The sequence below is a fragment of the Oncorhynchus keta genome, chromosome 24 (genome assembly GCF_023373465.1).
Source record: "Oncorhynchus keta strain PuntledgeMale-10-30-2019 chromosome 24, Oket_V2, whole genome shotgun sequence".
NCBI classification, from domain to species: Eukaryota; Metazoa; Chordata; class Actinopteri; order Salmoniformes; family Salmonidae; genus Oncorhynchus; species Oncorhynchus keta.
Window position 1 is genome coordinate 46,485,021 of NC_068444.1, and position 26,818 is coordinate 46,511,838.

Consider the following 26,818-nt stretch of genomic DNA (forward strand, 5'->3'; position numbering starts at 1 on the left):
CTAATGCCCTTCATTCAGTGTTTGTGTGGTACAAGAATAGCCAGGCTACTTAACACACCGGGCTGCAGGAAAGGAAGTGACACCATACCTCGCTACACAATCGGGCAGATTAGCGTTGGGGGCAGTAATCTGGTTTCAGCACCATGGATAGCGACACTCGCAACCAGACAGCGGCCGACCGTTCATTCGAGATACACATTTGGATTTGTTTTATAAATTATTTTTAACTTGCTAAAGCACTGCTAAAACAACGTAGGCTATTGTCTAATCTCAATTTTGGGAAATGTGGGCATGGGAAGTGTTAGTGCTTTTTTCTTGAATATTTACATATGCGGCTCACTTTGGTTTGATTTAGACTAGAATAATCAGAGGGTATTAGGAGGGTGTGGATGTCTGTGTTCATAACTCTGTGCGTAAAAACGGTGTGGACCAGTTGGTTGAGAAAGGAAAGCGAGGTTTAATGGTGTGTGAGTGAAAGGTTAAGGGCGGAGGGAGAAGGTGATAGGGAAGAGAGCTACGCGCTCAAGCGGGAGTGCGCGCGGGAAGCAAATCGGTCGGAGCTTGGAGCCGGGAGGATGGAGATCCGACCAGATAGGTTTAAGATCGTCGCGGGCAAGACCCTTGGTAAATTACACAAGTAAGTGAAAACAACAGCTTCATAGCTTGCATTTTCTGTGCGGTGTATTTGTTAAAGTTGTGTAGCCTAAACTATACCTTGTTCGCGTAGCGCACGCAATCCAGATCAAGGTCTTGTTTGTGACAGTATTAGGCTACCTACCCACTTGTCATCCCGGCACTAAGTTTATAAAAGTTGAAACAAATATATAGGCCTATTCAATATTAGCCTAGGGCTATTTATGTTTATAAGATATAAAGTAGGCTATGACTTTTATCCGAAATCCGAAATAAAAAACGAACGGATGGGCCTTGACACCTAAAATCCACATGTCCAAAACCCTTATCAATAGAACAGTCATTTTAGTAAAACCATCGTTATAATATCTTACTTCAAATAAGACATGGAAGATATAGGCTACATACATAAATGCATGTTCAGAAATTCCTTTGATCCCAGTGAATGTGATGTTGTTGTTTTTTACATGTAGGCTGCTTTAATTCAATTGTGTGGTAAATTGCAATTGTAAAGGAGTGGGTGAGTTATGGTTGTTTTGATGTTAAAATATTTAATTTCCACTATGTTATCGTAGCGTGTGCTCTGTGTCATGGATACCTAAGATTAACTTAATTCAGGCCCTATAAATTGACGTATAGGCCCACCTCGGAATGCTGTCCTCATCCTTTCTTTACCAGAGAACTTGAGATAGTTGCGGTTCCGGCCATTCTAAAGTCTATAAATAGCCTAACTGAAATGATTTACTGAAGGCGTAGAGTGAATTAATGTTTTCTGTGGGAGAAAATGTGGACATCAAAACTGTCCATTTGTTCTCTATAGGCAGTGATGCGGTGCTAGACTATTTTATGTTTGTTATGACTCTTTCTCATAGAAATAAAACATATTTTTTTGCTTTAGAAATAAAATGGGGCCCATCTAACATTTTTCATTGTCAAATGTATTATTATAACACCTGAACAATGAATTTCTTAGCGATGCTACGATGAGTGTTAACAGCATCCATTGTTTACAAAGGCAAGCCACACTAAATGGTGTACGAATAATTTATAATCAGGCCATAATTAATGTATATTAACATGTTGATAAAGGGGAAAAGACTCTGAGGTAAATATACCTACTGGAAAAATGTGTCTAAAATGTGACATTGCTCTACATGTTTAAAAAATGAGGAGGTGGCATCAAAATGTGTATATCCAAGAGAAGTATCTCTGTCTGATGTTCATGCTTGGTTCATATTTTACCTAGCCTACAGTCAAATCATTATTGGGCGGGGGGTTAACTACATGATAACAACTGATCTTTGTGCCCGGGGTTTGTAGGCTATGCGCTTTAGTTGAACATTCTTTTGCATAAAAAAAGACGTGTCCAGGCCAGCTGGTCAACTAAATATTGGCACTTTGTAAAAGCAGTGAAAGTTAGATCAGCATCTCATTTGCCTCATGAGATACAGTGTGTGGCCACTTGAGAGAGCAAGTGCTGGCTATTCTGCTCAAGAAATGTGGAAGACATTTATACTTTAATAAGGAAACATAACGTTTATTTGGTGCGGCCACGATGCAACAAAAAATGGGTGATTAATCTGCAGAAACATTGATGGATATCGGAGCGCAAATAGTTCGCGATCTCCTTTCTCTCGGGATTTGAAGAAGCGCCTGAACACATAAATCCTCTCCCGAAATAGCCCTCTCCCCCCTCCAAGCTGTCGGCCCACGTAAATCCCTATACACCTCTCTCTCGCTCTCTCTGTAGGTAGCCTACCTCTCCAGGTTCTCCCGGTCTACGGTTTAATAACTCGTCATCGTCTGCTCCCCTCCCCCAAAGGCAGGGATTACTGTACCTACCTGCCCTACGCGATCGTTACCAAACCTTCACTTCCTTATCACATGCGTGCGCTGAGGTGTTCCCCAGTGCGTAATATGGTGCCTTGGTTTGTGGCTGCTGTTACGACCCTATGTTGTGTGAATTGTTGTGACATTTAGCCTTATATGACATGTAAATAGTTAGGCCCATTTTTCTTCTTAGAGTTCTGGTACTCTCTTATAGGTCTATTAATTATTATTCCGCCATGTGATGGCAGCAGGCAGGACAAAATTCCTTCCCACGAAAACAGGCTGAAATTTCAGGGCTTTTTTAAACCCGAATTTCGATCTTGTCTCATCGCTGCAACTACCCAAAGGGCTCGGGAGGCGAAGGTAGAGTCATGCGTCCTCCGAAACAAGACCCGCCAAACTGCGCTTCTTAACACCCGCCCGCCCCGGATGCCAGCCGCACCAACGTGTAGGAGGAAACACGTTCACCTGATGACTGAGGTCAGCCTGCAGGCGTCTCGCCCGCCACTAGGAAACGCTAGAGCGCGATGAGCCAAGTAAAGCGAAATGAGCCCCTAGCCAAACCCTCCCCTAACCCGGATGTCACTGGGCCAATTGTGCGCCACCCTATGGGGCTCCCAATCACAGCCGGTTGTGATACAGCCTGGGAACGAACCATGGTCTGTGGTGACTCCTTTAGCACTGGGGTGCAGTGCCTTACACCACTGACTTACACCACTGACTTACACCACTGACACCCGGGACCCCTTTCAGGCGGTCTTTTCAAAGAGGTCTTCAACTAAAAAGGTATTATCATTTTCACAATTTTACAGTAGTATCCCAGCCTTATAGTTTGGGAATATACTCTCACCGGACAGTTTATTAGGTACACCACCCTGTTCACAAATGGATTACACCTACAGACAGAGATTCACATGGCTGTGGCTTGCTGTATAAGACAGGTGTAACGGATGTGAAACGGCTAGCTTAGTTAGCGGTGTGCGCTAAATAGCGTTTCAATCGGTTACGTCACTTGCTCTGAGACCTTGAAGTAGTAGTTCCCCTTGCTCTGCAAGGGCCGCGGCTTTTGTGGAGCGATGGGTAACGATGCTTCGAGGGTGACTGTTGTCGTTGTGTGCAGAAGGTCCCTGGTTCGCGCCCGGGTATGGGCGAGGGGACGGACGTAAAGTTAATACTGTTACACAGGTATCTCGACATTCAGCCACTCTTCGATTGAACGTTACAATGGGCAACACGAGTGACCTAAGCGACTTTGAGCAGGGTATGATCGTCAAGTGCCAGGCACGCCGGAGCCACTATTTCCAAAACTTGCCACCCTGTCATGTTCTTGCACAACCGTCAAATCAAATTGTATTTTTGTCACACTGGGGTGCGACAAACAAAAAGCATAGTCAGCGGCAGTCCAGTGGGCGAAAACAGCTCGTTGAAGGAGAATGTCAATAATCGTGCAAGCTAACAAGCGGCCCACAAACATCAATAATGGCGCAGTGCAACATATACGCCACGCACAACTCCTCGATCCTTGTCACGGATTGCTATTGCAGCAGACGATCACACCGGGTACCACTCTTTGCAGCTAAACCCAAGAAGAAGCGGTGGGCCTGCGATCACCAACACTTGACAGTTTACTTGAGGGGCCTGCGCAGTCCCCCAGACCTCAGCCTAATAGTGCATCTTTGGGATGAGATGGCACGAGCTGTTGATGGCATAAATGCACCGCCGTCCAACCTGCAGCAACTGCGTGTTACAGTCGCGTCAGCATGGACCGACATCCCTGTGGAACGTTTCCTGTGGCACTTTGTAGAACGCCCCGAAGAAGTCAGCCTTTTCTGGAGACAAAAGGGGGTCTGATCTGGTATGAGATGGGTGTACCTAATAAACTGTCCGGTGAGTGTATAAAACACAGGGAATCACATTTGACTGTACTGGGCCTTTTAATATGCTCCTCTTCCTTAACTTCTTTGATATATCTGTCAGATGAATAACCAACTCTGACACTTGTTGTTCAATGATTAATAATTTATTGTTGCGATGATTGTGCTCGGGCCCTCATAACTCACAATAACAAATGACTTATGTAAACATGTTATAAACCGTTGCATAATTACTTATCTTTAACTGCAATCAGATTTTTCAGATACTCTGGGAAGGCATTGTCCCTAAAACAGGGAGTAGATATTTCGATCCAGCTGTTTGGTCATGCGTTGAGGTCATAACAAAAACGAATTTAGTTGAATGCAATTCATATTCTTATGGCTGGGCCCTTTGCCCACATGATAAAACTGAAGAAATTCACCACACGTGAACTTGTCTGCGGTATCGTGTCTTATTTACACATGTAGCCACTGTTTTTGACCGTGTGATGCATTTAAAATGTATTATTGTAATTTGGGGGTGCTTATATTTGTCCTATTTCACACGTGTACAAGTGGTTTAATATGCATGTTTGAATTGGAATTTTTTTTTTTTTTGTATATATAATTATTTATTTATTTTCATATCCCAACTCCCCGCTCTCCAAGGGTGTTTCAGGGGGTTGTGGCCGGGTTCAGCAATTATCAACGGTGACCCTGGAGCAATTAGGGTTAAGTGCCTTGTTCAAGGGCACATCGGCAGATTTGTCACCTTGTCAGCTCAGGGATTCAAACTAGTAACCTTTCAGTTACTGGCCCAATGGTCTAACCGCTAGGCTACCTGCCACCATCATATTCATAATGACATGTCATGACATTTCAACAAAATATCAGTCACCAGTCTAAATTTAGAGCTTTTTGTAATCCAAGTACAACAGTTATTCATGTTTCTAAAGCTCATTTTAGTCCAGTGTGTGGATTGTTTAGAGAATTTGGCGTTTGGTTATTGTATTATTCAAGAGAGTTCCAGTGCCCTTAGCTGACTTCTCACTCTGTGGTGAAAGGTTTTCCTATGGTAGCCATTTATCATTCTCTCAACTATTCCTTTGTGTGTTGACTAGTCTGCAACCTCCATCTCTTTATTCTGATGAGACCTAAGTTATGTAGTTGTTCAAGACAGTCTGTGTCAAAAGTATCAGATTCAGGTGGTATTGCTTCCCAGATCCAGTCCTATTCCTCATGTCCAATTTATTCTTCAATCAATAATCTTCACCTGTTGATTGAACTGTGAACTGCACTGCTGAACTGTTCTCACACCTATGTCCTTGACGAAAGAATTAAGAGATTATGTTGGAGGGAGAACCCACTATACTCATTTGACAAGCCAACGAGCAAGGATTAAGGGTCACTGACCTCTATTTAATTTGCTACACTGTAATATGTCTGAGTATTGTGTAGACATACTTCCACATTTACTACACAAGTATGTGTCAGTCTGTCTGTTTGTGTGACATTACTTAGAGTGAAAACGAGGGGTTGGTAAAAGCGCTAAGGATTAAAAGGGATATACGTGTCAGGATCAGACAAAGCCAACCGAAAGTTGAGACATGGAGGAAAAAGAACCAGAGTTAAAACTCTCTAAGACAGAGAATGAAATACATGAAAAAAAAAAACATTTCAAAGTATCTGCTGCAATGATATCAAGTGAATGCTGGCATATTTTCTATGTCATAACCATGGGACAGTTGGCTCCTATAGCCCGTTTTCAGCTGTTTGCAAGGCATCAGTGTTGAGCACGTTTTCACATTTAACACATTTCATAAACACCTGATGGTTATCAGAAGGACATTGTGTCGCCAGTCCAGATGTGCACTTCCATATGCAATCCTGTTCAGACGGAAAGATATTTCTCAGGACGCAGAAAGGGGGGTTGGTGTTAAAAGAACAGTGGTGCAAGATGGGTGTGACGATGTGAGAAGAGAGGGAATTGACGATGAAAGGCAGGGGACTGAGACGAAACTAGAGAGATGAACGAGGGACAGGAAGAATAGAGGGAAAGAGAGGAGCACAAATACAGAAATAGTACGAAGAGGTATTAATAATTCATCCTCAGCGAAAGTCATTAATACTTCATGTCAGAGAATGCTGGAGCCATTGCTTGAGTGAACTGTTTTTGGTATGGGCATCGTAGTGGCACCCATTTTGTGGATATTTCTTTTTTCGCGTATTGGTGTACATAGTTTCCGGATACCACAGCAGTTTTCGACTTGCCACAATGCAGTTTGTAAATTGTAGTTGGAAGCAAACTGTAGTTGGATGCCAAATAAGGTATAGAGTTTGCTGTCAAAAGTGTAGGCGTAATTCAAATGTGTTGATTTGACTTTCTTATCATTCTCTGGCCTCCACATAGCAAGTCACCTTGTAAAATGGCCTTGCATGTTGATGGGGGTGACAAACACCTTGTGCTTTCAGGGATTATATTGGTTTCATAATCCCATCTAAGCATCACCTTTCCCTGGTTCTTGTGAAACTTTTGTATCTTAATTGGCAGTTTCCTCATTCCACCTCATACTCTATTGCTTCTGATGTCTGTAAAATGACAATAGTTCGATTTTGGAGGGATGAAAAGGTCTGTGGGAAAAATAATTATAACACAGCACAGTGTGGTTCAAAGGAGTACTCATTTGTTACCATTCCCAAGGACTATGCCCAACTAGCGAATAACTATGCAAGACCAATAGTCTTATTCCTTGGACGAGAAACGGTCAACTTTGCAGTTCAAACAATACTGGCTTCAACACTGACTGATTGACAGTTTTGTATTCTTCCGCCTCCTCGTCTGCTCTAAACCAATGTGAAATCTTTACTTCCAAAGCAGAGATGATATGATTGGCTCTCCTTCCCCCCCCCCCTAATCACATGAGCATTAAAAACTTATGCCCGAACAGGAAATAAAGCAAGGGCATGTGAAACCTCAGTCTCCCCCACAACCCACCTTATCCATTGGCCTTGCAGCAGAGGAATAAAGCATGGCCTGTGAACTCGGCACAGCCTCACATTGGGGCCGAGCTGATCTCATGCTTAATGGATGATGTGCCTCAGCTGAATACATATTTGATGTTTCCTAGACTGGAGGCTGGCGCAGGTCGTTAGCATGTTTGCTCAGTGAGCTGGATAGGTCAGGAGAGAGCGAGGTGAAGAGATTCGGCCAGAGATGTGCCAAAGAGACAAGTGCTGTTTTCACCGTACGGTTTTAGCTCTACTGTATTACAGCCTACCTGCCGAGACCTGTCAGATTGGTAATGTCAGCAAAAAACCTATTCGGAAAAAAAAAAAAACTCACCGCAGGCCGGGGCTTGACCAAGGTGACATTGAAGTGTACTGAGGTGGTTGACATTGTTTTGAGGTTTACAGGAAGGAATGTCTGTCTTGGAAGAGTCTGTTTGGGTTGTAGATGTCAAGCATAGCAATTAAAATACATTAGTAATGAATAAAATCTCATGTAAGTTTAATACCATGCAAAATACATAATTAATGCATGGAAGACCCACACACAAACCGGCATTGCTGACTGGTGCTTTGCTGACAAGAACATATACTATTGAGACACAAGTATGTGGACACTCCTTCAAATTAATGGATTTGGCCATTTCAGCCACAACCGTTGCTGACAAACTTTGGCAGTAGAATAGACCGCACTGAAGAGCTCAGTGACTTTCAACGTGGCACCGTCAAAGTATGCCGCCTTTCCAACAAGTCCGTCAATTTCTGCCCTGTTAGAGCTTCCCCGGTCAAATGTAAGTGCTGTTATTGTGAAGTGGAGACGTCTAGGAGCAACAACGGCTCAGCCGCGAAGTGGTAGGCTGCACAAGCTCACAGAACTGGACCGCTGATGCGCTGTCACGGCCGTCAAAAGAAGTGGACCAAGGTGCAGCGTGGTCAGTGTACATTTTCCTTTTATTTTAGAAATGTCGCCAACAAAACAACAAACGAAAGAAACAACCGTGAACAATCAAGGAATTAGTGCTACAAACAAAGTTAACTACCCACACCGAAAGGAGGGGAAAAGGGCTACCTAAGTATGATTCCCAATCAGAGACAACGATAGACAGCTGTCTCTGATTGAGATCCATACCCGGCTAAAACATAGAAATAAAGAAACATAGAAAACAAAAAACAGAATGCCCACCCCACATCACATCCTGACATAACCAAATAGAGAAATAAAACGGCTCTCTAAGGTCAGGGCGTGACAAGTATCACATAAAAATCGTCTGTCCTAAGTTGCAACACTCACTACCAAGTTCCAAACTATCGCTGGAAGCAACATCAGCACAATAACTGTTCGTCTGGAGTTTCATGAGATGGGTTTCCATGGCAGCACAGCCGCACACAATATCACCATGCGTAATGACAAGCGTCGGCTGGAGTGGTGTAAAGCTCGCCGCCATTGGACTATGGAGCAGTGAAAATGCGTTCTCTGGAGTAATGAATCGCGCTGCACCATCTGGCAGTCCGACGAACGGATCTGGGTTTGGTGGATGCCAGGAGACGCTACTCCAATTCATAGTGCCAACTGTAAAGTTTGGTGGAGGAGAAAAAATGGTCTGGGGCTAGTTTCATGGTTCTGGCTAGGTCCCTTAATTCCAGTGAAGGGAAATCTTAACGTTACAGCATACAATGATAATCTGGATAATTACATGCTTTTGATTTTGTGGCAACAGTTTGGGGAAGCCCTTTTCCTGTTTCAGCAATGCCCACATGCACAAAGCGAGGTCCATATAGAAATGGTTTGTCGAGATTGTTGTGGAAGAACTTGACTGGCCTGGACAGAGCCCTGACCTCAACCATATTGGACACCTTTGGGGTGAAGCTATGCCATACCTATTCACCCAACATCAGTACCTGACCTCACTAATGCTTTTGTGGCTGCATGGAAGAAAGTCGCTGCAGCATTTGACAGGTTCGGGGATTCAAACCAGCAACCTTTCAGTTACTAGCCCAATGCACTTATCCGTTAGGCTACCTACCGCCATGTGCCATTTAGCAGACACTTTTATCCAAACAACTTAGTCACGACATCATGAGCGCATTTATTTAACATATGGGTGGTCCCTGGAATCAAACCCACTCCTCTGGTGTTACAAGTGCCGTGCTCTACTGACTGAGCTACAAAGGACCAGTCTTTGCACCACCTTTAAGGTCTGTATGTTAAAGGCGGTGTCTATACAAGTCCTAAGCCAACTCTATACATAAGCAAAAAAAGAAACGTCTTCGCACCGTCAACTGTGTTTATTTTCAGCAAACGTAACGTGTAAATATTTGTATGAACATAAGATTCAACAACTGAGACATAAACTGAACAAGTTCCACAGGCATGTGACTAACAGAAATGGAATATTGTATGCCTGAATAAAGGGGGGTCAAAATCAAAAGTAACAGTCAGTATCTGGTGTGGCCACCAGTTGCATTAAGTACTGCAGTGCATCTCCTCTTGGACTGTACCAGATTTTCCAGTTCTTGCTTTGAGATGTTACTCCACTCTTCCACCAAGGCACCTGCAAGTTCCCGGACATTTCTGGGGGAATGGCCCTAGCCCTCACCCTCCGATCCAACAGGTCCCAGATGTGCTCAATGGTATTGAGATCCGGGCTTTTCGATGGCCATGGCAGAACACTGACATTCCTGTCTTGCAGGAAATCATGCACAGAATGAGCAGTATGGCTGGTGGCATTGTCATGTTGGAGGGTCATGTCAGGATGAGCCCGCAGGAAGGGTACCACATGAGGGAGGAGGATGTCTTCCCTGTAACACGCAGCGTTGAGATTGCCTGCATTGACAACAAGCTCAGTCCGATGATGCTGTGACACACCCAGACCGTGACGGACCCTCCACCTCCAAATCGATCCTGCTCCAGAGTACAGGCCTCGGTGTAACGCTCATTCCTTCGACGATAAACACAAATCTGACCAACAAAACCACCACTCTTCAGTGAAGAGCACTTTTTGCCGGTCCTGTCTGGTCCAGCAATGGTGGGTTTGTGCCCATAGGCGACGTTGTTGCTGGTGATATCTGTTGAGGACCTTCCTTACAACAGGCCTACAAGCCCTCAGTCCAGCCTCTGTCCGCAATAGTCTGAGCACTGATGGAGGGATTGTGCTTTCCTGGTGTAACTCAGGCAGTTGTTGCCATCCTGTACCTGTCCCGCAGGTGCGATGTTCGGATGTACCGATTCTGTGCAGGTGTTGTTACACGTGGTCTGCCACAGCGAGGACAATCAGCTGTCTCCCTGTAGCGCTGTCCTAGGCGTCTCACAGTACAGACATTGCAATTTATTTCCCTGGCCACATCTGCAGTTCTCATGCCTCCTTGCAGCATGCCTAAGGCACGTTCACGCAGATGAGCAGGGACACTGGGCATCTTTCTTTTGGTGTTTTTCAGTAGAAAGTCCTCTTTGGTGTCCTAAGTTTTCATTACTGTGACCTTAATTGCCTACCGTCTGTAAGCTGTTAGTGTCTTAAACCTCGTTCCACAGGTGCATGGTCATTCATTATTTATGGTACATTGAACAAGCATGGGAAACAGTGTTTTAACCCTTTACAATGAAGATCTGTGAAGTTATTTGGATTTTACGAATAATTTTTGAAAGACAAGGTCCTGAAAAAGGGACATTCTTTTTTTGCTGATTTTATATATCATATATATAATATATCCTCTCCTTTTCGTTCTCAGAATCCTAGAGAAGCGGCAGGAAAATGGCGAGACAATCGAGCTCACCGATGAGGGTCAGGCAGTTATCGTGGAGGAGAAGGAGATGCCCGTGGTGGACTGCACCTGTTTCGGCCTGCCCCGACGCTACATCATCGCCATCCTCTCTGGCCTGGGCTTCTGCATCTCCTTCGGTATCCGATGCAACTTGGGCGTTGCCATCGTCAGCATGGTCAACAACCAAACCATCTACAAGGGCGACAAGCCGATTCTTGTGGTGAGTCAGAGATATTGTCTTAGAACAAAGGGTTCTAAAAGTGTTCTTTCAGGACAGGTAGGGTTCTACGTGGAATCTGTTCCATCTAAATAACACTTTATGTCTGAAAAAAAGGGTTGTTGAGGGTGCTTTGTTGAGTGAAAACATTCTACCTGAAACCGAAAATTGTTCTCTTACAGGGACAAGCCAAAGACATCTTTATGGTTCTAGGTAGCACCTTTGTTTCCATGAGTGATATGTGTTACTTGTTGGTAACCAGTGAGGGGAGAATGAATCCCTATTGTCAGTGGTGCTATGTATGCTCTCAAAGGGTCAGAGTTGGACCAATCAGGTTGCTTTGGCTTTACCTCCTTCTCCTAAATGGATAATTACCTTATTGGTTGTAATGACCAACAAACACGAGACTCATGCCTTGTTGCACTAGCTGAAAGAGGATTGTTTACTGCCAGTTGAAATGTGGTGGCCATCAAAGTTGCTAGGTCCCTATGATCGCAATGAAATAGTTTGATTGTCAACTGCGGCTTTTTGTCTTTTATTGAATTAAAACCTCTTAGGCCGCCCCATCCCTCATGCGGATCGTGACTACAGCCTCAAGCTCATTACCATAACGCAACATTAGCGATTTCTGAAAATTGCAAATGAAATGAAATAAATATGCCTACCCTCAAGCTTATCCTTTTCTTAACAATCCTGTCGTCTCAGATTTTCAAAATATGCTTTAGAACCCGAGAAAATCAATAATTTGTGTAAGAGTGGTGATAGCTAGCTTAGCATTTAGCGTTAGCATTTAGCACGCAACATTCACAAAAACCAGCAAAGGGATCAAATAAAATAATTTACCTTTGAAGAACTTCAGATGTTTCAATGAGGAGACTCTCAGTTACATAGCAGATGTCCAGTTTTTCCTGAAAGATGCTTGTGTAGGACATAACGTTCGTTTTGTTACTATGCATTTGGCTACCGAAACTAACCGAAAATTCAGTCACCTAAACGTCGAACTTTTTCCGAATTAACTCCATAATATCGACTGAAACATGGAAAACGTTGTTTGAATCAATCCTCAAGGTGTTTTGTCATATATCTCTTCATTGAAATGCCTTCCCTGGAAGCGTGCATTCTTCTCTGATTCGGATGGAAAAATACTGGTACCTGACTTTTGCGCACCAATTTCCACGCAGACACTGTGCGGGACACTTGGTAATTGTAGGCTCTTATGGTCAATCTTCCAATGATATGCCTACAAATACGTCACAATGCTGCAGACACCTGGGGGAAACGATAGGAAGTGTCCGTTCATTCCTGTCGCATTCACAGCCATATAAGGCGATCATGGAAAACGTGCCTCCAGAAATCCTGTTGATTTCCTGGTCACTCAAACATCTTGGTTTTGCCTGTAGATTTTGTTCTATGGCACTCACAGTGAAAATCTTTGCAGTTCTGGAAACGTCAGAGTGTCTTCTTTCCAAAACTATCAATTCCAAGCATAGTCGAGCATCTTTTCGTGACAAAATATTGCGCTTAAAACGGGCACGTCTTTTTATCCAAAAATGAAATACTGCCCCTATAGGACTAACAGGTTAAGACTTTGATTCATGATTACTGTAGAAGGGTGACAGTTACGGTCACTTACTTTAGCTATCGAAATGATTTTTTTCCCACCATCCCAGAAAATATTTTCCTCACCTTTCTTTGCTTTGAACTCTTCTTTGGTTTTTCTCACTCTCTCCACAGAAAGCTCAGTTCAACTGGGAACCAGAAACGGTCGGAATGATCCACGGGTCATTCTTCTGGGGATACATAGTAACCCAAATACCCGGGGGATTCATCTGTCAAAAATTTGCAGCCAACAGGTCAGCTGCTTTTACTTGTAATGTAAATAATGTGACTATTTCAATAACTATTACTGTAGGCCGATATCTGATTCTGTTCCCCTCTATCACGCAGAGTCTTTGGTTTTGCCATAGTGGCCACCTCATGCCTGAATATGTTGATCCCATCGGCAGCACGAACTCACATTGGATGCGTTATCCTTGTCAGGATATGTCAAGGACTCGTGGAGGTGCTTGGCTACATCCAATGGCTTCCCCTAGCATACATCAGAGTTCACACATGCACTATGCTGACAACAGATTGCTTTCTCTATGGTGAACTGGCCACTGCCCGGCCATGTGTCATTCTTGACTAGAATGTTTCCTTTCTAAAGTGTACAATGCATTTCACCTGAAACACCCTATGAGAGAAAGAGTTACCACCAGGAAGTTATGTCGTTGATTTTAGGAGATCAACTTTTCATACGAGAAAGAAAACATTCTCGTCAAGTATGACACATGGCCAGTCCACCATAGAGAAAACAGCTGTCAGCAACCTTTCAGTACAACTGCAAATATAAAAAGTTGTTGTTCACCTAATGTATCTCTTTCTCTCGTTAGGGTGTTTCATACCCAGCATGCCACGGCATCTGGGCAAAATGGGCCCCGCCTCTTGAAAGAAGTCGATTGGCCACAACAGCCTTTTGTGGTGAGGTCATCTTTCTTTTCTGTCATCCTCTCTGTCTCCCGTCTTTGTCTGGACACTACAAAGGGACAAAGTTTAGACTACAATTAATATGAGTTATTGTGATGACGTACTTCTCCATAATTCTTCTTGTAAAACGATGTTTTCTACATGACTAGAACCATGTCATCATCTACTGTGACTATTTTGACCATTATAATAATTAATTATCATGCTGTGATTGCTCAAGATCGTAGTTCGAGTTCCACAGCAATGTGTTTAATGCTGTTGATTTCCATATGAATGACCTTTCGGTCTCCCTCATGTTTGAGTGTGTCTGCCTCTGTATCTCAGGGTCCTATGCAGGAGCCGTGATAGCCATGCCACTGGCTGGAGTGCTAGTCCAGTACTCAGGGTGGTCATCTGTCTTCTATGTCTACGGTTAGTGACTTCTGTTTGTCATAAATGTTCCCAACTTAAAGTGATAGTCAGGGCCTGTGTTATGGGCGGCCGTTAGGGGGCCTGGCCCGCCCTGCCGTACCTCCTTGCCCATCCAAATAACATATTGAAATATTGATCATTTATTTGACCAAGAGGCGCGCCGACAGAAAGACGCTTCAATGTCAGATAAAGCATCCGAGCGAGAGAAACAGTGCCCTTCTGTCTCAGAATGCGTAGACCATGTATCTGATTCTGTATGGACCAAAAGAGTATGGCATGTCATACTATTTCTAGCCAGACCTCATCAGATACATGGGCTACATATAGTAAGACAGAGGGGGCGCTGTTTCGCTCACTCTGATGCTCTGTCCTGTGAGAGAGTTTCAGCCGAGAGGAAGAGGCGATGCAAGAGGGCTCACACTCGCCAAAATCTGTCCAGAATAAGCCCAATGCGTTTGCATGGGCATAATATGCAGACCTAAGCTTGTCCCCTTGCCTTCCTGGCTTGGGACAACGATTCCCATTGTTGGGGCGGAAACAAGAGCCTCTCGTCATTATATACAGGTCTCTGATTTCAGACTCTTGCGAATTGGAAGGGAAAGTTGGTGGGTGGACAGTGCACTGTTACGATAATGGCTTCCCCTATAGTCAATTTATGTTTTTTGCCAAAATGATATATTCAAATACTTCACCAGAGAGCATGACTTGACCACAGAGGATCATTAGCTTGTTTACATTTTTTTTGTTGTGGATTATTTCAAATCACAAGTGTGTAAGCCTATGCTTATTTGGGAATCGTGCAAATTTTGGCAGCGTGAATAGCAATATGTTTAGCTGATTTGAATTGCAGCTGTCAGTGAAAAGCATCTAAAATATGTGTGAAGGTGATGTCTGAATATATTTGAAAATGTTGCAACAAGAAGGAGGGGAGGGATGTGTGGCGAAGATATGGCATGTCTCTCTCCAGAATGCACTCACTCAGCTTTCCAGAATGCGCTCAGTGGTCTCCTGACAATTCTTGCACATTCATTGTTTCATTATGGGAATTGTTTACCCTTTGATCGTTTTTTTGTTTAGCAATTCCCCATTACATATGTCACCAGTAGGTCTAGTAAATGTACCATTATTCCCCAATCATTTGATTACATTAATTTCTGTTAATGCATGTATTGATTACAGTTATACCGTTCTCATTCTTGGAGTGGAAACGTTGTTTGCAAAGTCTACAACCTGCTACACTTGTGAGAAACAAGTTCATGTAGAAAAGTGCCCATTTGGCAATGTCTGATTTCTGATTGTCTTATCCCACTACGTCCACCACTAATAAGCTGAGCTTTTCAGTTATTTTTTCTTCACCTCACACTAAGTCAGTCTGTTTTTTTAAACATCCATTTCGAATGATTTGAAAGCAATATCATGAAAATGTTTCCAACACTCCCGGCCTCGATAATCACCAGGCTTTGGTGTGAAAGAGCAAAATATCATGATCTGATGATTCCATTTAAAGTATCTACTGGAAACGTCATAAAAAGCAGCTGTCTGTCCCAAGCTCACTGGCGCAGGAAACTCTGAGGGCCTGGAATAGGCTAGTTGATACAATATTGCACTTCAATAGCTCAAGTCAAGACATATAGAAAAGGAGGCAGAGATTAATGTGATTGAAAGAAGCAGAATTTTCATCAGGATATTTTCTGCTGTTTTTATTTTTCGGGTTTAGGCCTATGTATTTTAATTAGTTGACGTACTGCTGCATTGGCCTATAGGCTATCTCTGAGTTCTATGCGCTCATGTCTTTAGACTACACACACAAACAGTAGGTGGGTTGTATCTCTCCCCACAGTCCACATTCCTCGTATATCACTACCAAGCTGGCAGTTCCATACCATTCCCTCCCTCCCTCCCGAGATTAGGAGGGACCTTGACAGTGTCTCTTTCCTGTCGTAAGTTTTTCAAAGTTCCAACCAGGTCAGGTCATGTATAGTTTAATTGTCCTCCGTGTTTTCTTAGTCACAGACACACATTTCTCTCCCTTACTTGTCTCGACCAAACCTTATTGGACTTTAGTCTAATTATCCTTAATACATTTTACATAGTCTAATAATTACGTTAGTCTAATTATTCTTATACGTGTTACAAAATCTAATAATTACGTTTCAGGGTGGAATTCTTTAGTCATTACCTTAAACATATAAATCCCCTTATCAATCTGTTAGCAAAAGTGAACAATCCCTCAGTTCACTTCAAGTATGCAAATTCCACAAAGGCTTATGAATTGGCTGTGAAACGTATGCACTGTAGCTCTGACTCTTAGTCTGTCCTTGTTTTAAAAATATCCTTTTCCCTTTTCCTCATCTTCCATCAGTTCCCCACTTTTACACTTCCTCTATTCTTCCTATTTTCTCCCCACTCTTTTCACTCTTCCTTCCACCTCCCAGGCAGCTTTGGGATCTTCTGGTATCTCTTCTGGATCCTGGTGTCATACGAGAGTCCGGCAGCCCACCCTACCATCACAGAAGAGGAGCAGAAATACATTGAGGAGGCAATCGGAATGTCAGCCGCGAATGCCACACCTGTTACGGTTAGTCAACAATACACCAATTCCTCTATTCACTCACTCACTTCTGAATTAACTTCTTCTCCCAGATCCACTTTTCATGGCCCCTCCTTGTCGTGTTCTGATGGTGTGATTTAGCGTTTTTGAGCCTTTGACATGTATTTTTTTAGTTAAGTGCCTGCGTCTGAAATGGCACACTTTTCCCTCTATCAAATGTTATTTGTCACATGCACCGAATACAACAGGTGCCCGTCAGAAAATCCAGGATCCAGTTGCAGAGGGAGGTGTTTAGACCCAGAGTCCTTAGCTTATTGATGAGCTTCGTGGGCACTATGGTGTTGAACGCTGAGCTGTTGTCAATGAACAGCATTCTCACATAGGTTTTCCTTTTGTCCAGGTGGGAAAGGGCAGTGTGGAGACTCAATCTCAAATCTTTGGATCTGTTGGTGCGGTATGCGAATTGTAATGGGTCTCCAGTTTCCGGCCCGATGGTGTTGTGTGCCATGACCATCCTTTTAAAGCACTTCATGACTACCGACGTGAGTGCTACGGGGCGGTAGTCATTTAGGCAGGTGACCTGTGCTTTCTTGGGCACAGGGTCTATGATGGTCTGTTTGAAACACGTAGGTATTACAGACTCCATCAGGGAGAGGTTGAAAATGTCAGTGAAGAGACTTGCGAGTTTGTCCGCGCATGCGTTGAGTACACGTCCTGGTAATCCGTCTGGCCCTGCTACTTTGTGAATGTTGACCTGTTTAAAGGTCTTGCTTACATCTGCTACGGAGTGCGTAGCACAGTTGTCCAGAACAGCTGGTGCTCTCATGCATGCTTCAGTGTTGCTTGCCTCGAAGCGAGCATAAAAGGCTCTGGTAGGCTCGCATCACTGGGCAGCTCGCAGCTGGGATTCCATTTCCAGTCCGTAATATTTTTCAAGCCCTGCCAAATCCAACGATCGTCGGAGCCGGTGTAGTAGGATTCAGTCTTAGTCCTTTATTGGCGCTTTGTCTGTTTGATGGTTCGTCTGTGGGCATAACAGGATTTTTGAGGTAAAAACCTGGGGCGCATTCAGCAGGACGCAAAGTTTTGGTATGTTCAGAGGGAACAAACATGTATACTTTTCAAAGTCTTGCGTCCTACTGAACGCTCCACCAGGTTGTTAGCTTTTTGAATGGTACGGGCTAGAATCAAGCCGTTTATCTGAGGAAAAGAGGGAGACTTGGCAACAGAACCTGGCTATGAAATTCAGTGTGGAAAGTGGGAGAGTTGAGTGTGACTACAAATTCAAAGACAGCCTACTCTATTCATGGCATTTCTATCTGCAATGTCCGAGAAGATTTTGAAACTGAACGTGGCCCTGGTAACATTACCAGCAGCTTACTGTATATGCAAACATTTGGTGGCACAGAAATAAAGGGAAAGGAATAGCAAAAATGTATTTACTAAATTCATCTTGCCACTACACTATATCTGTCTGGTTAAATAACTTTTCGAGTTCATGGGAATCCAGTGACGCAGAATTGAGCACTTGGACCAGGACTCGAGCACTGGGACTCGGACTTCAGCAATAGGGACTCGTGACTCGACCCTAGACGCGACCATTGGACTTTGGTCTCGATTTGGACTCGAGATTCAAGTCACATCACTGGATGAAACGGTCATTAGCTCCTGTTCAAAGTCATTAGAACCCGTTCTACTTTTGGACACCAATGTGGCTGCGGCGTCTGTAGAACTTTGATAACAATGACAGAGTGACAGAGGTGCAACCCATACTACTTTGCAGCACCATCTGGTGGCTGTGCTTCTATCTCTCTCTGTCTCTCTGTCTGTCTCTCTGTCTGTCTCTGTCTCTGTCTGTGTCTCTCAGTCTCTGTCTGTGTCTCTCAGTCTGTGTCTGTGTCTCTCAGTCTGTGTCTGTGTCTCTCAGTTTCTGTCTGTGTCTCTGTCTGTGTCTCTCAGTCTCTGTGTCTGTGTCTCTGCCTCTGTCTGTGTCTCTGTCTGTGTATCTCCGTCTCTCCGTCTGTGTGCCTGTGTCTCTGTGTGTCTCTGTCAGTCTCTGTCAGTCTCTGTCTCTCTGTATCTGTCTCTCTGTGTCTCTGTGTCTCTGTCTGTGTCTCTCAGTCTCTGTCTCTGTCTGTGTCTGTGTCTCAGTCTCTGTCTGTGTCTCAGTCTGTGTCTCAGTCTGTCTGTGTCTCTCTGTCACTCTCTCTCTCTGCCTCTCTCTCTCTCTCTCTCTCTGCCTCTGTCTCTCTGCCTCTCTCTCTCTCTCTGCCTCTCTCTCTCTCTGCCTCTCTCTCTCTCTCTGCCTCTCTCAGCTTGTCTGTTTTGTGTATGTAGTTTTGTGTAGTATCTATGTAGGCTGAATTTGGAATTTACATGGCCAGATAATTCTTATATATATTTGTCATATTTCTGCTTTTGGGAAGAGAATAGGATGTTACTGTATGTTTACTATAGGTTAATGAGGCAATACAAATGTGATGTGACTAAAATGAAAGGGCATTTAGTTGACTAAAATGGCCCACTGTTTTCGTAATTTTTACAATAACTAGACTACAATAATGACAAAAGTGTGACTAAAACACAAGAATATTTTAGTCCAAATGACTAAGACTAGCCTAAATCAACAACAAAAAAGTGCCAAAATGAACACTGCTCTGGCCAAAAGCAGTGTCTTTTAGAGCACACAATAGAGTCATGATAACATGATCAACCCAGGTCTCCATGTGGTGGTTGTTACAAAGGCTCTAAATCTGTGTCATTTTTAAACAACTCTATTCAAATCTATTCAGTAGGTTTTTGGTTTTATTTTACTGTGCACATTTGCCTGCAACCTGACACTGGATGTTTTCCTCTAGAAATGGAACACGCCTTGGAGAGCCTTTTTCACTTCGATGCCGGTCTACGCCATCATCGTGGCCAATTTCTGTAGAAGCTGGACCTTCTACTTGCTCCTCATCAGCCAACCTGCATATTTTGAGGAAGTGTTCGGGTTCGAGATCAGCAAGGTGTCTAAGACGAGGAATATCCATGTAGAGCTGGCCTAGAGCCACACTCAGAAAAAAGGGTTCCAAAAGGGTTCTTCTGCTGTCCCCATAGGAGAACCATTTGTGGTTCCAGGTAGAACCTTTTATGGTTCCAGGTAGATCCCTTTTGGGTTCCATGTAAAACCCTCTGTGGAAAGGGTTCTTCATGGAGCCAAAAAGGGTTATTTAAAGGGTTCTCCTATGGGGACAGCCGAAGAACCCTTTTGGGTTTTAGATAGCACCTTTTTTTGCTAAGAGTGTAGTGCTGTACTAGTACAGGTTTATCTGGCTTTGTGTGATCCCGGGGTTGTGTGATACCAGGGTTGTGTGATCCCGGGTTTGTGTCATCCCAGGGTTGTGTGATCCCGGGGTTGTGTGATCCCGGGGTTGTGTGATCCCGGGGTTGTGTGATCCCAGGGTTGTGTGATCCCAGGGTTGTGTGATTCCAGGGTTGTGTGATTCCAGGGTTGTGTGATCCCGGGGTTGTGTGATCCCGGGGTTGTGTGATCCCGGGGTTGTGTGATCCCGGGGTTGTGTGATCCCAGGGCTGTGTGATCCCAGGGTTGTGTGATCCCGGGGTTGTGTGATCCCAGGGTTGTGTGATCCCAGGGTTGTGTGATCCCGGGGTTGTGTGATCCCGGGGCTGTGTGATCCCAGGGTTGTGTGATCCCGGGGTTGTGTGATCCCAGGGTTGTTTGATCCCGGGGCTGTGTGATCCCAGGGTTGTGTGATCCCGGGGCTGTGTGATCCCGGGGTTGTGTGATCCCGGGGTTGTGTGATCCCAGGGATGTGTGATCCCAGGGTACACAAATTGTATTTTTATCTTTTCTTTTGAGGACTTCTAAAAAGCAGAGTTATGCTACTCTAAATCTTGTCTTATTTGTCGTACAGTACTCAAAAATATATTCCCGCTCCTTTTTCCAAACCTCTGCTCACATATCCACCCATCCACCCCTCATCACAGGTGGGCTTGGTGTCGGCGCTCCCCCATCTAGTGATGACCATCATCGTGCCGATCGGGGGCCAGCTGGCTGACTACCTGCGCACAAACAAAATCATGAGCACCACCAATGTCAGGAAGATGATGAACTGTGGAGGTACGTGAGGAGGGTGAAAAGGGGAGGTAGGAAAGAGGAGGACGGAATTAAAAATATATCAATATTTTACCTTAACTAGGCAAGTCAGTTAAGAACAAATTCTTATTTACAATGACGGCCTAGGAACAGCGGGTTAACTGCCTTGTTCAGGGGCAGAGCGGGAGCAGGCGGAAGGGCAAGAGGTGTCATTGATTTTGAGATTTGCTATCAAGTGTTTGTATCCATGAATCATAAAAGATTATTGGTTGATTTGTATCAAATTAAACCACATTTTTATGGACGCATACACATACAGACGTAATTGCGGGTGTAGTGAAATGCTTGTGTTCCTAGCTCCAACAGTGCAGTAATATCTAACAATTACGTTTTCCATGTCTATGTACATAGTGCAGCAGCATCTAAGGTGCAGGGTTGAGTAACCGGGTGGTAGCCGGCTAGTGACAGTGACTAAGTTCAGGGCAGGGTACTGGGTGGTAGCCGGCTAGTGACCGTGACTAAGTTCAGGGCAGGGTACTGGGTGGTGGCCGGCTAGTGACAGTGACTAAGTTCAGGCAGGGTACTGGGTGGTAGCCGGCTAGTGACAGTGACTAAGTTCAGGGCAGGGTACTGGGTGGTGGCCGGCTAGTGACAGTGACTAAGTTCAGGGCAGGGTACTGGGTGGTAGCCGGCTAGTGACAGTGACTAAGTTCAGGGCAGGGTCCTGGGTGGAGGCCGGCTAGTGACAGTGACTAAGTTCAGGGCAGGGTACTGGGTGGTGGCCGGCTAGTGACAGTGACTAAGTTCAGGGCAGGGTACTGGGTGGTAGCCGCCTAGTGACAGTGACTAAGTTCAGGGCAGGGTACTGGGTGGTAGCCGGCTAGTGACAGTGACTAAGTTCAGGGCAGGGTACTGGGTGGTAGCCGCCTAGTGACAGTGACTAAGTTCAGGGCAGGGTACTGGGTGGAGGCCGGCTAGTGACAGTGACTAAGTTAAGGGCAGGGTACTGGGTGCCAATGATTTCAAGTCTGTATGTAAGCAGCAGTCTGTGTTAATGATGACTGTTTAACAGTCTGATGGCCTTGAGATAGAAGCTGTTTTTCAGTCTCTCGGTCCCAACTTTGATGCACCTTTACTGAGCTATCAGTCAGCTTGTGCCAGTTTTGTCATACATGACCTCTACTTTTACATGAGAAAAACTACAACTACAAGGAGAAATAGCAGGTTTAAAAAAAATCTGAACTAAAAGATTCAGGAAAGATATTGACCTGGAAAATACAACACCTTGTTTTGTGGTAACCACGGAGTCCAGTCGATGCGTGAGAAAATGATCACTGCATAAGGCAAACGATGACTCACCGTAAACGCAGCATCGCTTGCCACTGTAGACTATTTTTGAACTGCAGAGAAATCGATAGAGGAGTGAGGGGAATGAGAAGCGTGTATATATATTTATATCTCTCTGTGTGAAGCTGCACCATGTAGAGCCACAGTTAGGTTATATTTTCCTCAATACCCTTTAGCTCGAAGGAAACAAAGGAAATAATGTCTTAAAGAAAAATATTCTGTTTTATCTGCAACAGAAATCAATCCCCATTCATGTACCTGTGTATTCAAAGCTCATTTGATTATTGACTTCCTCCATATGTGTTTCTGGGTCTTTATTTCCTTGTAATAGGTTTCGGAATGGAAGCCACCCTACTGCTAGTGGTCGGGTTTTCTCATACGAAAGCTGTGGCTATCACCTTTTTGGTTTTGGCTGTGGGCTTCAGTGGGTTCGCTATTTCAGGTGAGACTTGGTTTGTTCTCTTTTATGTCTCTCATACCTCTGCGATTCTCTCCTCCAAGACACTCTTTGGCCTTCTCGCACAGCAGAAGAAGAAGAGTTCACTGCAGCACCTCACAGAAACGAATAAGCTCTGTCAGCAGAACAACTGAACCTGATCTGTCCATCGAGAATTGCGTAATCTCTCAAGCTCAGTTATTTAGGGGATCGTCCGTATCTGGCATAGAGTTTGGCTACTAATATATCATATTCCTGGAAATGGATCGTCTGTGTAGTTTACAACAACAACATGGTGACCTTTCTCTCTGTTTCCCCATTAGGCTTTAATGTGAACCATCTGGACATTGCTCCCCGCTATGCCAGTATCCTCATGGGCATCTCCAACGGTGTGGGCACTTTGTCTGGCATGGTGTGCCCGCTCATTGTTGGCGCCATGACCAAACATAAGGTACAAAATGGCTCTACTTCGACACAATATAATAACATCACACTGCCTACTGCATTCATTACTGACTACTACACATCGTCGTATAAACCATTATCTATTATAACACAGCAAGACACATCCTTTCAGACTTTCTTCTTTTATCACTTGTTTTAATAGATTTTTCTCACCCCATTCACTCTCTTTTTTTTTCTCTCTCTCTCTCTCTCTCTCTCTCTCTCTCTCTCTCTCTCTCTCTCTCTCTCTCTCTCTCTCTCTCTCTCTCTCTCGGTCTAACAATCACTCTCCTCTTTATCTTTCTCCCTCTCTCGCCTTAGACGCGGGAAGAGTGGCAGTATGTGTTTCTCATTGCTGCACTCGTTCATTACGGCGGTGTTATATTCTATGGTGTGTATTCTCTCTCAACCCCCCCATCCCTCTTCTTCGCACATCCTAATGAAGCTGTATGATGATGCTCCGTTTCACAACAATTGTTTGCCATTTACTCTTTGAATTGACCCTGAAGTAAATAAACGGGTTTCATTTGTATCAAACTCACTTCATGCCACACAAGCTAGATCCTTCATTGAAAATCAAACATGCATTCTCATATCGCTCTCCCCTTTTGCACTATTGCATTGCCTTTTGTAATAATGTTCAGATATGATTCATTTTGGCCCTACTTTCCATGTGTTAGTGCAGCCCTTTAGTGTAGAACTAAATCATCTAGATCCAAGCCAAGTAAGTACAGCTTTGGGCAGAACGTTTTTGTTTTGTCTTTTGTATTCCAGGACTTTTTGCCTCCGGAGAAAAACAGTGGTGGGCAGAGCCCGAGCAACTTAGCGATGACAAGTGTGGAATTCTGGATGAGGATGAGCTGGCCAATGAGACGGAGGAGTTGTACCGTACTAGCGGAGGAGGAGGCTACGGAGCAACGAGCCAAGCCCCGGATCCCAATGGAGGAGGAGGAGGAGGAGGAGGAGGAGGAGGAGGAGGTGCAGGAACCTGGGTTTCAGACTGGGACAAGACTGAAGAGCTAGTACAACCACCAGGAACCAATAGTTACCTACATGGAGGAGAGGAAGACAGGGAGCTAACATAGAGGAAGTTACAGGGTGGGGTAGCAGACAGAACGAGTACGTAAAAGAGTGAAAAGTTTCCTTGTGGCACAGGATCTTGGAAAGGGGTGGATTAGGTAGATGGGATGAGGGCAAGGAGCGGAAGAGGGGGAGGAGGAGGAGGAAGGAAAGCCAGCATGTCCATAGTATTATTTATGGGGAACTGAAAATGATTGTACAAAAGTGGAAAGAGGATGAGCCATAGCTGTACTAAGCGTGTGTATGTGAGTGTGTTTTTGCATTTGTGAACCGTGTGTGAGACATTCTCACTAAAGAGTATTTTAGGGCACCAATGCTTCTTTGTCGATACAGGTACACCTCTTATTGAAGAGGGATATTTTTAGGCCTAGTTTGGTTGCTTTCATTCACAGTGTGTTTACTGTAACCCACCATATGGGTTGTTTGAATATATTCCATCATGAGGATGAGCCTGATTTTTGTTACCATGTTTGTCACAAGACTACCTGTAGATCTACAACTGAATGCCATATACTATATCACAGTCTGGTGGCTAACAATCAACATGTTAATTCAATCCATGATAACGTTCACACTTTTAAGAAAAAGCATCTTACTTGTGCCAATAAGTAGTATTGGTTTGCTTAATCTGGAGAGACGCAGTCCTAAAAAATTCCAAAGTTATTGACTTACGGCATTGTACCAGTTTATCTGTAAGTCTGTTCACTATTCCTTCCACCAGTATCAGTTCAATGAGTACAATTTTCAATTCTAGCGAATTGTCCACGAATTGTATACATTAGGCCTCGAACCTGTCTGCCTGGTTGAAAAGGATTGAGATGTTGCCTTGGAAATAATTACAAGGGATGTGGTTTTAGACAAATAGTCAGAAGGATGAGAAAAATAGTTGCGCCAAAAGACCAACTCAGAAACATCACCCAATCCAAGTTCTGCAAAATATAGTGAAAGACGTTTATTGACAGGTAATACTGGTATTTGACAGGTATATATTTCACATACAGTTGTTAGACTCTTCGGTTTGACTTTATATAAGACTGTATGTATGAAGGTGTTTTGGGAAATGGAGAATTGCATAAAACGTAATAGTATTGTTCTATAACAAGTCTTGATTCTGTATGTACACTGTATTCTCCACCTCCAATAGACTTGTACCTATGTTATTGTAGCTTTGTATTGATTTCCACAGTTTGTCTTGCCGGGGTCACGCTTGATATATTGTGATGTCAGTGCGCTCGTGCCCGAAGAACCAGTTTGCAGGCACCAAGGAACCCCCCAAAAAAAAACACACACGCCAGCCTGTGCCCACCGTCACAGTGACTAAGCAATAACACACGGAGGGAGAGAGGCTGTGGGGTCATGATCCCAAAGAGCGCCCACCACGACCCTATCAATCACTCATCCAAACCAGTCAAATAGTGACTGCTTTGAAGGGCAAAATGGTGCATGAAGCTATATACCAGTCAATGGTTGACAGTACATTTCAAACATGATATTGATGTAGCCGCTGGCTCCCTCCAATGCAGGGTCGTGTTCATTAAGCACCAAAAGAAGAAGAAAAACGGACTGAAACAGGGAGGGACTACCTCGACTTATGAAATACACGACCCTGGTGTCCATACAGAGCAGAGAAGGGGAACCGGAGATCTCTCTCTCTCTCTCTCTCCCATGGAGGAATATCCCTCTCACCAACCCCTCCCTTTACTTATATAGTCTGCACTGAAGTGTAACTCTGGATATACTTAGAATCGTCGGTAAAGGCTATATTTTTACGCACTTAGTCAAAAAGCAATAACTAATGAATTATGTATGTCACTGAACATGTTGAATTTCTGTACATAAATAATAACTTTACTGGTAAGCTTTTTGAGTTGTTAAGTTAGCCTTAGAGCCCTAAGATAAAACCCATGTTTTCATTGCTAAAGCAGAGTGGTGTCTCACTTTCAGACTTAGATCAAATATGGCAAAAACGTATTTTGAGGTACACTTGATTTTGCACTTTTGGGACAATTTCATTGGCTCTTCTGTACCAGGCAAACTAAATCAAGTGCAGCTTAAGTATTTAAACGTTTTTTTTTTTTACCTACATATTTCACCCAGGTCTGATCACTTCGACTGACGAGTTTGTTTCAGTCATTGGCGATAAACAATATTAGTCTTTCACAGTCCTGGAAAGGACGAATATTTACTGTTTGGGTTTTTACTGTGGTTGTGTTTTTGTTGATTTTTTTTTATAGACTGTCAGCTGCTTTCATTCTTTAACAGTTTGGTTTTGTTCTTTACTGTAAAATGTAAAATTGTGTATGTAAAAAAAAAAAAACATGTACATGTGGAAAAAAATATTGTATAATAAAAGCTAGAGGACAATATTATTACCACTATATTATTACTATTATCATTACTACTGCTATTACCAACATCATTACAAATTATTCAATATCATTTTGGAACATCACATTCTATTTTCTCTATGAACCTGTTCAGTTTTCTATACTTGTGAATTGTGAACAAACTGTATAATACACAAAGCCTCCTGCTTGTCTGGTTCCCACTTTATCTGCCTTACATATTTCCCTTCTAACACCCCATTCTTTCCTCTGCCTCTGGTTGGGCTACTAATGGGCAAAGA

At 43.8% G+C, this 26,818-nt stretch overlaps 1 protein-coding gene across 1 annotated transcript; it reads left to right on the plus strand.

Moving 5' to 3' along the window:
- The first annotated feature begins 132 nt into the window (after nucleotides 1–132).
- LOC118357624 (vesicular glutamate transporter 1-like) lies at nucleotides 133–26,614 on the plus strand. Its single transcript, XM_035734932.2, has 13 exons — nucleotides 133–637; nucleotides 11,049–11,301; nucleotides 13,033–13,151; nucleotides 13,246–13,360; nucleotides 13,731–13,818; nucleotides 14,149–14,235; nucleotides 16,671–16,813; nucleotides 19,645–19,794; nucleotides 20,777–20,909; nucleotides 22,564–22,674; nucleotides 22,992–23,119; nucleotides 23,434–23,503; nucleotides 23,887–26,614. The coding sequence occupies exons 1-13, from the start codon at nucleotides 576–578 to the stop codon at nucleotides 24,195–24,197; spliced, it is 1,770 nt and encodes a 589-aa protein (XP_035590825.1). The 5' UTR covers nucleotides 133–575; the 3' UTR covers nucleotides 24,198–26,614.
- The last annotated feature ends 204 nt before the right edge of the window (nucleotides 26,615–26,818 follow it).

Bases quoted from the DNA above. Each gene is read 5' to 3' on its own strand.
- LOC118357624 (XM_035734932.2), top strand. From the start codon at position 576: ATGGAGATCCGACCAGATAGGTTTAAGATCGTCGCGGGCAAGACCCTT. The intron at 13,152-13,245 runs GTCAGCTGCTTT...TCTATCACGCAG, and splicing joins CAAAAATTTGCAGCCAACAG to AGTCTTTGGTTTTGCCATAG. The intron at 19,795-20,776 runs GTGTCTAAGACG...CCCTCATCACAG, and splicing joins TCGGGTTCGAGATCAGCAAG to GTGGGCTTGGTGTCGGCGCT.